Here is a 16,481-nt window from a genome sequence, read left to right as displayed (position 1 = left end):
TATCTTCCAGCCTCCTGATCTACAGACACCAAATAAGAGTTAGAAAACGCTTCATACTCAGAGCAGCCCTGGTCCAGCTGGATTTTGCCTTTCTTTTAGAGCTGCCTAAGGATGTATCAACAAACAAGTCAGCTCACCTCTGATCCAAGAAGGGTACTATTCCAAATCAAAGTGAGATTTTATCTTTTTGGCCCTAATCGCTTACTTTCCTGCATGAACCTAGCATGGGGGTGGGCTCCCTGGACCTCTCCTCTGAATTGCAGCTGTCCACATGAACCACAGTAAGGTCAGACTTTTACACATGCCAATAACTTCGTATCCTGCATTACCCTGTAAGAAGTAAACTGGGATTCAAGTGCATTCTAGCTTATCTCCTCCCTTACCAGAATAAAGCTCATAAGGAAATGTGAGGCCTCCCTGAGGGTGCTGGGAAGACACGGTGGATAACAGGAAATTTTTGGAAGGGGATTTGAGAAGTGGATTTTACTCACTCCCTGTATTGATAAAGGCTTATCATATTTCTTTGCAAAACCAGAAACCACATGGCGAGACACCGTTTTTAAATGTTAATGCATCTTTAGAGAATAATCAGTAATGTTTGATGGCTTGTGCTAGCTCTAGGAGAGGCTTCTTTGTTGTTTAAGAAATGAAACGGCATTCATCTGGAGTTTCTTGTCATTACTGGATGAAAGAAAGGTTATTTCTTTAGCAAAAAAAAAAAAAAAAAAAAAAGGAAAGAGAAGATCTGAACGATAAACATTATAAAATACTTATCTTGCCAGATGTCTCTGGGATAATGTGAGCTAAAAGGAAATGCTTATCTCACTGAAGGACAGCTTTTGGCAACATGTTTTTTTACACAGTGCTAAATTATTTTAAGAGCACAGGACAAAGGTAGAGGGATCCGCTTAAAAGAGTGAAGTACAAACCAAGATGTCGTGCCTCTTCAAGTCCTGCTACTGCATCACTGTGTAACCTTGGGTAAGGCACACAGCCCTTTCTGCCTCGGCTTCTGCATGGGGACAATAATTGGTGCAATAACCAACATGAAAAATATTTTTGTGACTTCTTACAGGTTACTGTATGTGTCATGTGTTGTGTGATTATATATTTTTAATCACAGCTTTCTGTATGTACTGTTGTCTAAAGAAGCATTCCCTCATTAGCTGGTAGATTTATGTGCTTTTTGAAGCAATCCATCAGCCAAGTATGGTTCACCTCCAGGGCTGGGTTCAGCTGCATATCAATAGGCAGCACTGACTGTCAGCTGTCCAAAGCACCCGCTTCCTCATGCATGAAAGAGCAGAATTCATCCTGGACAGCCTTTGGTTGTTCTCAAAAATGGACCACATTTAAAAAATAATTACATATTTTGGTGCTTCCAGTTCTGAGGTCAAGTAAGGGGTGCCCCAGGAAGCCTGCCTTCTGGAAAACACGAGGGCCTTTAACTAAATATAAAGGCTTTTTAGATATCTCTTGATACACACATAAAGTGGAAGGCCAAAAATCACTATTCATTTTTGATATTCATAGGCACTTTTTTAATTTTTAATTTTGTTTTTAAGATGATGCTGTCTCTTCATTTTGTTATCTCATCAGGAATTTGTCAATTTACTGTTTACCTTTTAAGCATTTATTTGCTTTTCTTCATTTTATAAACCCTGCTGACAGAATGTAGAAATCACATCAGGTAAGGAAGTGCATTTCCTTTCTGAATAGGTGCATTCTGCTTTCTCGTCTCAGCAAGCTGCTGTTTCATACATGACAAAAAGATTTCAGTCTGGGAAGAATAATACCTACTCGTTAATAAATAACTTGTACAAATAAGAACCAGGAGCAAAACTACTGTTTGATGGATTTGCCTGTGAGGAAGTTAGGTCATTGTGTGACCTTGGATGATTAATTTTACATTCCTGTGTCTGTGCTTCCTCGTCCATCCATTCTTCTGCCTTGCCTGCTTCACACTCAAGGTAGTCGGGGCAAGGACTATTTCTCATTATATGTACATTTAGTAGCCAGCACTATGGGTATTACAGCACTGTAAAATGCATGTACAAGAAGCAATACCTTGGGGCAGAGATAAGAATGCACCTTGCACTTCGCGTTGGATCACAGGGTGACAGACACCTATGGTAACAAGCCACAGTCCTCTGGCCCTTGCTGGGGGCATTCCCTGTGTAGGGGCAAAGCTCGTGCAGTGGGAATGCAACAAGGATGTGCTTCTGCCATGGCAGGGCAATGACAGGGACATGCATGTTTGAGGGGGTGATGCGATGAGAGTGCTGGGTCATGTGGTGGAGACAAGATGTCTCTTCTTCGGCAACACAAGCCTGCTGATGACACACACCATCTCAAGACCTGATTTGTTTACCTCGCAGCATAATCTCAAGAGGAGAAATCCCTGGGAAACCATGTTTCTGCTTAAATGCCATAGGTATGGGCCCAGGGACTCCAAGGCTGGCCTGGTGGTCTCCATCTAGCCCATCTGCCATGCAGTGACCATGCAGTTGATTTGACATAGGCAAGATGGCCTAGGAAGGATCATTTCCAGAAGGGTCTTGACATTATCCACTGCAAGGGCAGGTGGTATTTGGAGAGTCTGACCTTCAACCAACACTACAGATGTGACATATCATATCATATTGTATCATATCACATCATACCATTGCTCTACTTCAGACTACAGTTGCTGTAGCCTGGACAGCTAAGGTTTAGTCCAAATGCAGCCCTTCAAGTCGTACATGCTGCCTGAACCCTAAGAAAAGTCTATGCATCCCCAGTGAGAGTCCTGATCCTCTGGTCCAGCCCATGGCCATAGCTTCAAGTATCTTTCATCATGGGGAAATTCTCTAGGCATTTATTTACTGCTGGAGGTGCATTTCCTAGCAGGAGATGAGTCTATTAGTGACATATTCCCTAGCAGAGCCACTGAGCCTCAAGAACACAAGGCAGTCTCCCCCTGCCTTGCCTAGTTCTGATTTTCCCTGCACACCTTCTACCAGTACATGGGACCAAGCACCAGTTGCACAGGCACACATATGCCATAAAGCCTGCAGTGTTTCTGCTCTCAGGTGAAACATTTTCCGCAAGCAAAGAAAGAAAGAAGGACTGATCGTAAAAATAATAAAGAAAAAAGCCACACAAAGGGGAAAAAGGAGAGGGAAATTGTTTTTTTCTTACAGTCGGTTGTGATTTCGTAGGGGGAGTTGAGGCGTGCGTCTCCGCAGGGTGAAGTGCTCACATACAGATGGAACAGGATGTTCTCCCTCAGTCTGTAGCCTCCCTCTTTTAATCGCACGAAGATTGATCGCTCCCAGTCTTCTCGCCGTTTGCTATGATCACAAAAGAGGTTCCAGGTCATTTGTTACATGCCAAATCAGAAACATTTCTGCTCTCTCTTTCTCTGTTTTTCTCCCTCTGTTGTTTGTTTTTATTAGCACCTGGCATCATATATTTTGCCTAGTGACAACAAGTGAAAAACAATAAGCTTTTCCAAGTGTGAAGAAATGTGTGAAGGGGGTCAAAACTGTCAAAGTGTTTTTGGCTTCCTTACCTAGAATATACTCTAATGATTAAACGTGGATTTTTGAAGGGTAACTCTCCTTCCTCACATGCATGGATGCATAAACCCATAGATTTTAAAGAGGTTCTGGTGCATGAAAGAGGAAAAGTTCTTTTAGGCTCTCATGTGAACAAATCAGTTCTGCTCATCACAATGCCTGGGCACGTGTTTAAATCCCATTAACATCACAGCAACCGAGACGTGTGTTTATATGCTCCACTGAAAAGGGTCTCTAATAAAGCACCCAGATTTTACAGCCCCTGCTAACCCTCCCTGCTCCCCAGGCATTGCTTTTCTTCCCCATTCAACCAGAGCCACCTATGGGTGCTCCATCTAAGCCAGCAGTGTCATCTTGGTCACTTGGCATTTTTGGAAATCAGAAGCCAACCCGAGAAGTGAGGACAAAACTTGTGCTGGCTTTTCTCAGCTGAATTGAAAAAGATACTTATTAAGATGAAGCTTTTATCTTCGCAGTGGTTCAGCAGCTAGATGGGGACACAGTGCACATATTCCATTATCAGCAGCTGCCCAGGAGGCCAAACCCTCCCAGTCCTGCAGTTTGCAGCAATAGCTGGCATTAAGGCTATGCTGCCGTGCGGTTCCTCAGATGATTTACATTTGGGAAGACATGGGTGGTTTCTCTGACAGACAGCTGCCTTCAATACTTACATTTGGGTGATGCTTGTGATTATAATTTTGAAGGTGAATATATGATTAGTGAAATTATGATAAGGCTCCTTTCCCTCTGATGCCATGGTCCTTTCCTCAAAAAACTCAAGGGTCTTTTTTTCAGGAATATCTCTGAACAGAATGGCACCTGCAAGTAATGATTTTCCTAGGAGGCTCTTAATAAGGCAGAATCCTACCCATTTAATTCATTATAAGACAGCCCATTAACCAAAGCGATTTCTGCTGTTTTCTCTGCCTCCTGTTAGTGTAAACAGGGGTGCTTTCTACTCAGCCTCGGAGCAAGTCCTTGGCTTTAATCCAAGCTGCCTCTGCCTGTTTTCTCCTGGTGCAGCCTCTGTGCTATTGAAGCTGTTTGGGCTGTCACCCTTCCGTGGTTTGGGTGTTTTGTCATTTTTTGATGCCGGGATGCGTTTGCTGTCAGGAGGAATTTACAGGCACATTAGCTCACCTATCAGGGACAGGGAGCCACACTGCCTGCCGAACTGGGGCTCCCACACGCAGCTCCTTCATTTCCTGCTGGCTGTGCTGGGATTTCCTAACTGCACTAATTATATTATCACCCTGATACAAGCCTCTGAAATAATAAAATACCTGTAAGTTCTGCTGCTTGAACTTTAGAGCAATTGCAGTTAGTTTTAAATAATTCACTGCAAAATCAGCTGAGAGAATACAAAGCCGTGCGGTCCTAATATCTGCTATTATTATGTTAAACCTCACCAGAGCGGGGGGCAGCCTGCAGTACTTAGAAACAGTTGCTATGTAGGGTTGGAGTAGTCATTCTTTGGGCTGGATTTGAGGAGTCCACAGCAATCAGCACCCATCCTGGTTTTACTCATTATTTTTCACTGATTAACCTTGCGCTTTTCCCTCTCCCAGAGTACCAAGAAGGGTCTGCAGCCAGTGTGGCTGATGGGTTGGGTGATAGACAGCTGCTCTAAAAATAGATGGCAGTGCTGGAGGGCAAGGCAGCTTGAATCTTCCTCCAGTAGGCTGAGATACTTTGTATCACATGTGGTCCTGACCTGCCTTTGGGATGGTTTTCTGGGGGCTGAACTCAAACATGAGATTCACCCTGACACAGTGGCTGAATAGGTTTAATAATGAAACTCTGGGAATATTGTTATAAAAGAGTTTGGGATGCAATACAGGCTGCTGTGGCTTAGCAGACGTTCTTGTGAGTGGGATGCTTGGGAGTTTTCAAAGCCCCTGGGGACTCAAGGACCTTGTGAAAATGGTCCAGGTGGAGCATGAGATGCAGTTCACCAAAGCCACTTCTCCCCTGGCACCAGTACAGTTCTGCTGTCCCTCTGGGATAGTGATTTGGAGCTGCGACGGGGGAGAAGGAGTTTGCAGTAGCAGCCCTTAGCAATGCCACTTTGCACAGCCGTACACAACGGCACAATGCAATGAAGAGAGAAGCCCACAGTGAGCCCACAAATGTCATTCATTCAGGGGGTGGCATTAAAGTGTCATTTCCACATGCTGGCAGTGGCTGAAAGAGCAGAATTTGTCCCTAAAGCTTTGCCTGTTATGAATTTCTGTGGGAGAGTTAGGATTTGAGGCTGATTCAAGAGGAACGTTTAAGAATGTGCTAAACTCTAATCTTGTTCTTAGGTTCATTATTTAGCATAACACATGCATATGATTTGAGCTGACTTCAAGAAGATACTTAAACACATACTTATGTCTTAATATATGCGAAGCGTTTTTTCTGAAACAAGGCCTTGCTCTCTAAAAGGGAAGCAGAGGAGCTGTTTATAGCATGTAAACCTATGTACAGCATGTGTCTAGGACTACATCCTACAGCATGGTATCCTAGAGAAACTAACAGCAGGCTTAGAAGGGAAGGAGCTTTGTCCATTAAGAGGCTAGTAGGACAAAATAAAAAATAGTATATGTATAACAAGCAGCTGTTTTTTTCCAGAAAAAAAACCCAAAACCCTTAACTGCACTGGATGAAGACTACTTCATGCTTTTTATGTATAAAATAAACAGTGGTTTGCATCTAACTCACTGGAAGAACTTAGCTTCTGGTAAAATCATCCCTCTGGCTCCTGCAGGGCCACTATTAGCAGCAAGATTGCTATGGTGCTGATTTATTTTAAGAATAGGCTATTAGTTTTATTTTTCTTTAAAAAAGAAGAGTTGGATTTTCTTTTATTCCCTACTGGCCAGTTGGTATAAATAATCCCACTGAAATCAATGTGAATTTTACTGCTGTCATTGCAAGAGAATCAGACTAAGGTATTTATATACTTTTTGATGGTGATTTTTAGAAAAAGCTTCTCAAAAGGCCTTTCTTGTCCTTTTTTACATCAGAAAATTTACGTCTTACTTTTCATCTTTTTTGTGAAAGTCTTGAGAACTGGAGGATTATGGTTGTCATAAAAATGAAATCTGGGAGGGCTAAGGTTTTAATCAGACTGGTTAGAAGCTGTCAGGTTTTTAGTTATGCTTTAAGTTTTTATTTAACTCAAGCTCTAGACAATGAATTGTTGAAACAAAGTTTTCTTTTGAAGTATTTGTCACTCTCACTCCTTAGAGAGGATAAAGTTCCCATTCTGGAACTCTCTATCCCAAGAAAAGTCAGGAAAGTCACACACCTCTAATATTTAGCAGTATGAAGAGAAGGGAAAAAAAAAGTAATTTACATATTGCTGCAACTTTGGCTTGTGGATGGGATTGTTCTACAGTTTAAATATCCGAAGCAGTCACCCTATGCACTCTATATAGAAATGGAAAAAAAATTCCGGTAGTACATGGAAATTAATCTCACCCACAATAGATACTTGAATAGGTCTGCTGAGTCCCACTCCAGAGATGTTCATCTCTCTCCACTGGTGATAAAAGGAGCCTTGGGGATCTAGTTCACACTCAACTGTCTAACTTACAGACATCTCAGGTGAGGTGTCAGGTGTCAAGAAGTAAATTCAAGTTAGTGAATCCATCTCTCCTGGCCATTAATTCTCTCTGTCCTGGCCCTAGCTTCTCCAGCCTTTTTTCCCCTCTTCTTTGAAGCCATGCTGCACTTAGGCAAGGACATGTTTTGCTTTCAATGGTAGTATTTGTAAATTCTGGAAAACTCATTCCTTTTCAAGGACAGCAACATATAGGAACATAATAATTGCACTGGAAGTTCCTGAAGTCTGAAATCCAGCTGCAGTGATCACTTTGAGTGGGTAGGCTTGATGGGATGAAGATATGTGGAAAATAGGGAATACTCTTGACAACAAACTTGCCTGTTCCATAGGGAGGGATGGAAAATTTTAGCTCTGTGAGGCAAGAACTATGTTTTAGTTCTTTTTTTTGGGTTATGGAACAATCTTTTTGGTCTCAGTTCATAGGTGATTTTGTACAACAGGTTCCTGGCCTGGGAGAGGACTTTAATTTGAGCTAGGTTAATGCAAATGCATAACAGTGCAGAAGCCACATTTGTGTTTTGCCCAGGCCTGAGGAGCTGGTGTGCAGGGAGTACCAGTGGAGGTGAGTTAACATGACTGTCCTAAACCTGTCCTTTTAGCTGTGCGGTAGTACCATGTGATTTCTCTGCCAGTGGGAGTTTTCTCTCTTTCTCTAGAGAAAAGGGGGTAAATGTGACTTCAACATGCAGAAAATGCATTTTTCATTTCATTTTGAACACCCCCATTTGCTAACCATATGACTAACCTCCCGATGGTGGCATAAAACTGAGTGTAGCAATAAATATTAGAATTAAGGAAAATATTATAACACACAGTTTTCTTCCCCATGGACTTTAATGAAGGAAAATCTGATTTGACAATATCGCCAGCTCTGTCTTCCAACAGTGCTTAGCTTGACAGTTTTGGTTTTTTATCGTGTCTGCTGGTCAGGGAAGCAGTGGTGCCTGCTCTTGGCTGAACAGAGAGTGATTTGAAGTTATTGTGAAAAGAACTTGTACTGCACTGAGGATTCTCTTAAAAGACTGTTAACATTGATCCAAATAAAATAATAATATGACTGAACATGTTAGGGAGGTGGATCAATACAATAGTTTAAGATACAGTGGTAGCACTTGTTTCCCAAGAGACTGTAGCATGAAGAAAGTACTAGGGCTTCTACACTGCTGAAAACATAATTTAATGTAAACTTGAAAGCAATTCAGATTGAAATAGAATATTGTTTTTGATTAAACCCTTCAAGGCTCTTGTCCCCCTTTGTTAGCCAAGCTCGTCTACTCAATATACTCTCTTTTCTTCAATTCCAGACTGAAGTGAAAATAACCATTATTTCTATTATCTTTGCTTCCGTGCAACAGTATCATAGGTGCTCACAAGAACACACAATCCTGCTCAGAATGATTCTTGTGTCTGTGACCTGATGCAAAACCTTCTGAAGTCAAAGGGAGTTTTTGCACTGAGGCCTTCAGATCGTCGCATGAAAATATAAGCAAGAATAGAGGGCAGAAGAATGACCTATAGATAAAGGGGGGTTTGTTTGTTTTCTTTCCTTGCTTCCTTCATTCTTTGGACAATAAATGCCACCTCAGCTTCACTTCTGCTCAGTTTTCATAGGTTCATAGGATAATTCAGGCTAGAAAGGACCTCAAGCCTCCAGCCCAACCTCCTGCTCCAAGCAGTTTGCCAGGTTGCTCAGGGCCTTATCCACTCAGGTTTTGAAAACCTCCAAGAGAGGAGGGAGACTGCACAACCCTGCTGGGTGACATGTTCCACTGCTTGCCTATTCCCTTGGGGACAGTTTGCCCTAATACTCACACTAAGCTTCTCTTGTTTCAGTGTATGCCTGTTGTCTGTCATCTTCCCACTGTGCATCTTGGTAAAGATGCCAGCTTCATTGTATTGTTGACATATGTTCTGCTGGGTTTGCCATTCCATCTCCACCCTGATCAGACTCAGCTCCCTCAGCCCCTCCACACAGGGTAAGTGCTCTGGCCCCTGAGCGTCTGGGTGGCCTTTGCTGAACCTGCTTCAGATGTTTGATGTCTTTCCTGTATTGGGTGAGCCAAAACTGAGCATGGTATTGTAGGTGTGGTCTAATGAGTGCTGAGTAGTGGGAGGTGATCACATCCCTTGACTGCCTCTTCGTACAGCTTGGGATCCAGTTGACCCTGTTTGCTGCCAGGCACACTACTATCTCATGTTCAGCTTGCTGTCTGCCTCCAAACCCTGTCGCTTTTCAGCAGAGCTGTTCCCCAGTCAGTAAGGTTCCAGACTGTATTGTTGCAGGTTATTCTTTCCTCCTCAGTGCAGGACTTCCCATTTGTCCTTGTTGTGTTTCCTGTCAGCCTGCCTGGATGACAACCCAGCCCTCAAGCATATTGACAAGCATATTGATCCCCACAGTTTGGTGTCCTCTGCAAATCTTATAACCAAAGCTTATAACCAAGCACTACATAGCCTTTTCCAGATTGTTGATAGACATGATTAGCGAGGTCCCAGGATAGACCTCTGCAGTTCCCCACTTATTACCAGCTTCCAGGCAGTATATGACTCATTAACCATTTAAATGGTAACAAGGTGGGTTTGGCTGAAGACAGGAACAATAATTCCTTTGTAATGATTCTACATACTATAACATTTTAAAACATCATAAAGAAGAAGTGAGGGATAGCATCTGGAACTTTGGCACAAAGTTTACTGTACTGTTAACACTCATTGGTTCTCTAGTGAATCAATGAGGGCATTAATGATTGATAAATCACTTCTTTGAGATATTTCAGCAGCAGCAAGGAAGACAAGAAAATGTCTGCAGTGAGCAAAATGACCCCCTTCCAGTCTCTGGCCAGTGAATGATGCTAATAAGCCTGCACGTAAAGATTTGTACAGAATCATCAGGCTTCATAAAACCCAGCTTTATGAGTCATATCTAATAGCTACTGAAAGAAAATCAGCTGAAGTAAAGGAGCTCATGACCCAACATTTTAGACAATCTAAATGTCTCCTTTTTTTCTGTGCAGTGTATTGGCCCTTCATCAGCTAAAGACTCAGAAAAAACAACATAAAGAAGCAAATAGTTCAGATGTCTTGAGGATGGATCTGTTCTACCAAGCATCAACAGAATTCAGTTACCTTAAGTGTAGCTCCAGCTGTGAGTAGAGGAAGTGAACAAATGCCCTTCTTGCCACAATTTCTGCATGGCAATCATTGACTGCAAGTCCTTGGTCATTAATGTACTCCCCATTTATACATTTGGTACCCGATGACAACACAATAACCTGAGCTTGCCTGATGTCCAAACCTGTAGGAAGAAAAACAGAAGGATTGTGAAATTGCTGGGGATGAGTATGATATCATGACTGTTAAAGTCCTCACAGCCCACGCTTTGATGTGGTAGCTCAGACAGCCCTAATGGGATGCTTGTTAAGGTGATGATATGGCCTTTGGAATATGCAGGAATCTCACATCTCTGTGTTATTAGAATAATAAGGGCTCTATTTCAGTCTTGCTGCTAATTCCAAGATAAAAGCTTGCCACAAAGTTTACTTGTTAAATCAATAACTACATCATAGGAGAGCATATGCTGTAGGGAGGTAATAAAGATCTCCTGCAGTGCTGATAAATGGCCAGGTTTTTATGAGCTGTTGAAGACATTTTCTGGTGGGAACACACACTCCCTGTAATGTTAGATTTCATTGCTGTTGCACTATAAGTACTAAATAAAATGCAAGTAACACTTCTGGAGCTGTTCTTTAAAAATCTGAGAGAAAAAACACATCTGACTTTCAGTCCAGTTTCCTTTTCATTTCTCCAAGAGCAACTACATCGGTGCCTTTTCCACTGTGATCTCAGGGATGGAGCATTCATCACCAAGACCAGCTTTGTTCCTCTGTTGCCTCTCCAGATAAAGGTGATTGCAATTGACAGACAAGTCCTTCTTGATCCATATAGACACTTTCTAGGATTAAATCCTGCTTTCTTCAGAGTCAGTGTCAACATTTTTACAGACTTCAACGGGACCTAAGTTTCACTGTAAAATGTAGCTCATTCAGCTGTGTGGATAATTTCAAAGAAGAGCCTAAACTGAAATAATCTATTGAACAGCACATTTCAGGATACATCTCTCTGAATACCAAAGAAAAAAGGAGCAGCTCTTGAAAAGAGACTTTTCTGGCTGATGGATGCTTCCTCTAGATGTGACAAAGTAGCCTCAGAGTGTTGGACTCTGTTTGACAGCTGTACACACATGTACAGTATAGCAAGTCAGTCTGCTGGGGTTGGCATGGTGGTGCCCGTGTAGTGTCACTTGAGATGCCTTTGGTGTCCTGCCTAACCTCTGTCCAGGAGGCTCTACACCCTCCCCATGCATCTCACATGGAAATCCACAAAGTGACTCAGTGGAAATAGATGCCCATGTTTAAGAAACTGAATCAAGCCCTCAAAGTCTGATGAGTCAGTGGTAAAGACAGGTCTGAGGCTGTAAATACCCATAGGGGGAATGGAAACAATCTCACCATGGGTCTAGTGATGCTGTTTCTATGATGTTACTTCAGCTGTAGAAAAGCTTTAGGAATTACTTTATAGAGTCAGCAATATTATTTGTTTTTTTTCTTTTGATGAAGCCTATTGAGTTCCAGAAAAACCAAAAAATTGCAGAGGTTTTTTGGGTTGGAAGCACCATGGTTGGGGCTATGTTCTTGCATAAGATCCATTGGTGTGATATAAGAGAACAGCTGAATGGAGAAGGAAACTGTATTTTGAACATAAAGGGCTAGTGTTGCCAGAGATGTCCCAGTTAGTAAATAGGATCAGTAATACTTCATAATCTCCACACAGCTTTGGGACTAGTGGTGGATGCCATGCTATAGCACTGTTGACATGCTTAATGTATATAATAGTAAATTATATGAAAATTATGTCATGCCTATATCAAAATGATAACTACATCAGCAGTACGAAAGGTTTAGTAGTATTGTGTCATTGCAGCATTTGGACATTTGTAGGAGATGTATAAGTATTGTGAAAAATTCAGTTAATCACACCCAACCCCCTGGTTGTGACAGTCTCATATAGAAGTTATTATAGGTACTAGTGACAAAGTACACATCACTCTATGCCTGTGCTGGAAGTTTAATCTCTATTTGTTACTATGAATGTGGCCCTAAAAAGTGTTTTTTTTAGGAGTATTTATTAAAAAAACCCAAACCAAACAAAACAAAACAAAAAAAAACCCCAAACCAAACCAAATAAAGAGAACTGCAATCTAGAAAACCTAAGAAGTGAAGATGGGAGCATGTGGAAGAATGAATGGAGAAATGGAATTGCAAAACATTTATGTTTATTCCAGTTTTATTACTAGATAAAAAGTTGGGGTGGGCAAATGGCTCTTTCCCTACAAAGAAAGGCATTTATACTCTGTACATTAGAATTGCTTTCGTGTCATTTTGCTTTAGGGTCACTGCTTTCATGAGAAAAATAATAGGTATCTTAGATCAGACACATGCCTGTCTAGTTAACTGCATCTTTCACATGGACTGACACCAAACATTTCCTGAGGCACTGCCTGCAACAGAGGTGTCTGGGTCTCTTTCAGCATCTCAAAAAGTATCGTATACTTTGCTGAACAGATTGTAGTATTTTCCTTGGTTGGAAGGTCTATGACAAAAATCAGCTGGTTTTTGATTCTATTTTGTTTATTTACCAATGTGGACAGAGTCTTATTTTCCTCAGCACAGCAGAAGTACACCAGGAGACAATTCCCTTGTTCAGAAACCCATAAGCCTCTCTGCCTGCACCTGAGGACCTCCATCAATACTCCCTCTCAGGTCAGTGAGATGAGTGCTTCCTTCTCCTGATATTAGCATACCCCTAATGTGCCTCCTCAACTCCCCCTTCACCTGGCAGTCAAAGCACCCCCCTCTGCAAACACAGAGCAAACCATCTGGGGAAGCCATCCTTCTCTCCTGCTCTCCAGGATGTATACCTTACTCAGCCCTCCCAATCAGTACAGTGCATGATGTGATTCCTTTTATTTTTACAGACATTTTATTCATAAATAAGCTTAACTTTCTTCGAGTATCGGTGTAAGATGATAAACATACTCAGGATTTTCTGTGAGGTCTGGATTTATTCACAAATCAAATACAAAGGCACCCAACATCTATTGATGCAGTAATAATATGAATCCCTCTGATGCTGTTCGCTGTCCACCTGCACAGTAATAGCAAGTGTGCTTGGGTTGCTCATTTTTGGGTGAATTAACTCCATATGTTGGCTTTCAGTGATATGGGGCCCCACTAGGTAGTCACATGTGGACATAGCCTGGGGTGTCTGCCAGTCCTGGCAAGGTGTATGTGTTTGCAGAACATCGCTTAGATGTTGCCTGGGACTGGAGGCAATAATTTCCAAGAATTTGCAGAACCAGTCTGAGTGTTAAACCTTAAAAAACTCCATGTATTTTTGCAATGACAGAAAATAAACCATGTTCCTCCATGCTCAGAAATACTCAAGAGTTATGTCTCACTACTATGGCACTCAGAACCACAGGTGTACATGACTTATGCATGAACTCTGAAATATTTACACCTCACTGGGGAGCCAAATGGGGAAAGTGATCTGTGACCAATTCAGCACTGTTCAATGCTGCATATGAGGGCACCCACCATGATGAGAAATACTTCCAACAACCTGAAAGTTGTCCAATGTGATCAGGAGGATATATGCTAACAGATTGTCCTCTTGCATGCATTGTTTTGTACATACATTGAGTTGGAGTTGATCCTCTGTGAAATGCTTGGCGTTATTTCCCGTGAACATAGGAGGAATTTCTCTCTGAGAACAAGACACATGATGCCTAGCTGATGAAGGCAAATTTTAACATTGACTGATCACATTGGCATTTTAGGCAGCATTTCCAACTCTGGAGCCTAGATACTTGCTTCAGTGATTCAGAATTAATAAGCACTTCTGTACATTTGTCTATTTTGCATAAAAAACACTCATTACTAACTCTTGTTATTAATGTTTACTTCCTATTTTATTTTGACTGCAGAATACTTAAAATTTCTCAAGTGATTTCTGTTTACGAATGTCAAGCTGCCTGCTAAACATTGATTAATTTAACCTCAGACATGTGGCAGATCTAGGCCGAGCACATCATCAAGTTGTGCTTAAGTTGGGTGTGGCAAAATCCTAAACTAGCACTAACCTGTCACCAACCAGCCAAGAGCACTTTCCCTGCTTTGGGGTGTACAGCAGGGTATGATCCAAGACAAGCATGGCTCTTGGCAAGACCCATGTGCTTACTGAGGGGAGTCAATCTCAGATGAAAGACCCAGGGATCTAACTGTGTTCAGGTCATTTGACAAACAAGAAGAAATGGGCTACATTATTATGACCTTAACTCCTGACCCACTGACTGTCAGAGTTCATGAGGCATTTCTTTCCCTTGCCTTGTTCTGCAAAGTAATGTTTGAGGAGACATTAGGTTAAAAGTAACTAGTGAACGATTTATAACATGCACCTGCATTAGGTTTCTATTATTTGCCTAAAGACTCCTAATAGTTTTCAATTTGAAAAGGAAATGGAGCAGGGGAAAGGAAACTGGGGAGCTGTGTCAGCATACTGGCTGGGTCCTGGCTAACGCTGTGTTGAGCATAGAATCGTATGATGGTGGGGACAGATGGGAGAGCTGGAAGGGAATCTGCCACATTTTATTTTAAAACATTCTGCCAATTAATTAATTGTGTTACAGAACAAAAATGTACCCATAAATGACACACTGCCTTTGATCACAGATTCAGTCTAATGATCTGGTGAAGTAATGAGTCTTCCTGGTGCTCTGCTGAAAGCTTGAGCCTCACCCTGGGGTCTAGTGAGCAGGGTCGCCTCTCACAGCCAGGCAGGGTGGACCTCGACCCTGCTAATGTTAATTTTTTTGTGTATCAATGATAATCCAGACTTTCATGTCATAGCTGAGCCGCTGAAAAGAAAATGTGTTTTGTTATAAGCCATTTTCACCTTGTTGACACCAGTGGTGGAATTCATTTCAGCTATTCTGGGTAACTAGACTTCAGATGTCTGTTCCTGAGCTAATTCCTGTAGACTATAGTCAAAGGAAAGGAACTTTCCTGGGAGGTGATTCATCTGTCTGTTTTTATATATTTGCTTTTGGATAGTCTGCATTGCACCTCAGTATTGCCAGCTTTTCTTCATGAACTCTGAAGACCTGTAGACAGCCAGCAGAAGTATAGCTTTCTACACTGTAGACAGATTTCTTTTATTACAAATAACCAAATACCATGTGTGAATCAAAACTCCACAAATTGTAAGATGGAAATCAGAGCAGATCTAGTTCCCTTTATTTTTTTTTTCCTGATGTCTAAAGCTTTTGAAATATTTTTTTACATATTTTTCCCCACGACAATTAAGGATAATTGTTTGTATTAATGTTAATATATTCATGGATGGTCATATTGCCTTGAGCTGGGCTATTACACACATAAAGCAAACAATGCTGTCTTCCCTACATGATCTCCCCAAACATCAGTCTTACAGCCACAGATTTTGCAATAGAAATGATTTAGAAAGATGCTGACAGAAGAGACAGTAAGCAAGAAAAAATATGAAGTTTTACTCAGCAGATAAGGTAGATATGGAGAACTGGCTGTCATCTTATGTGCTACAGTTGTGAGCTGTGCTTTTAAGTCAGTCACGGCCATAAACGCAAACAGTCTACACCCATCTGCTTCAAGACACAGCTCTACCAATAAAACCAGAGAGTTTTAGCTAGTCTAATAAATGTTTCTACTAACTTTAATAGAGTTACTCTCAATTCTAGTGTGCTATGATCATTAAGACCTTCCACAAGACAAGAATTTGCAGCCCTGCATATTTATGTTTTGGAGAAGGATAATCAAAATCACTAGGCAATTGCAACAGGTGTTGACAGTTATGCGCAATCAGAAAAGTGAATCACACTGGTTGTATATCAGAAAAGTTCTGTGAAATTCAGGGAGCTTAATTCACATTGAACAGGATGGAGTTTGCAACTGCTAATGCCAGCATACAACTGGGATCACACTTCGGCTTCTCAGCAGCTGGCGCAACACGTAGATAAACACCAGTCAGTGTGTAAGCGTCTATTTCGCTGCATGTTTTAGACCCTGCTAGCAGTAATGAAATCTATCTTCTTTTTCAACATGACACCATGAAAACAACTCACTGCTTGAAATATATTTTTTTTAAATTGGGAAAAATAATCAGAAAAATCAGGTTTGATTAATTAACACCTCCCCCCACTCCACCCCCCCCCC

The 16,481-nt window shown here is 41.5% G+C and overlaps 1 protein-coding gene across 1 annotated transcript in view; it reads right to left on the bottom strand.

The window, feature by feature from the left end:
- ADARB2 (adenosine deaminase, RNA specific B2 (inactive)) overlaps positions 1–16,481 on the bottom strand; it is a 282,450-nt gene that overhangs the window by 37,235 nt on the left and 228,734 nt on the right. Inside the window, exons 5-6 of the mRNA XM_026842993.1 lie at positions 10,300–10,468; positions 3,181–3,332 (exon numbers count right to left, since the gene is read on the bottom strand). Coding sequence (XP_026698794.1) covers positions 3,181–3,332; positions 10,300–10,468 — 321 coding nt within the window. The remainder of the gene's footprint in view (positions 1–3,180; positions 3,333–10,299; positions 10,469–16,481) is intronic.

Source organism: Athene cunicularia (assembly GCF_003259725.1).
Source record: "Athene cunicularia isolate RWA chromosome 2 unlocalized genomic scaffold, athCun1 chr2_part1, whole genome shotgun sequence".
NCBI lineage: Eukaryota > Metazoa > Chordata > Aves > Strigiformes > Strigidae > Athene > Athene cunicularia.
This window is presented reverse-complemented; position numbering and strand designations above follow the sequence as displayed.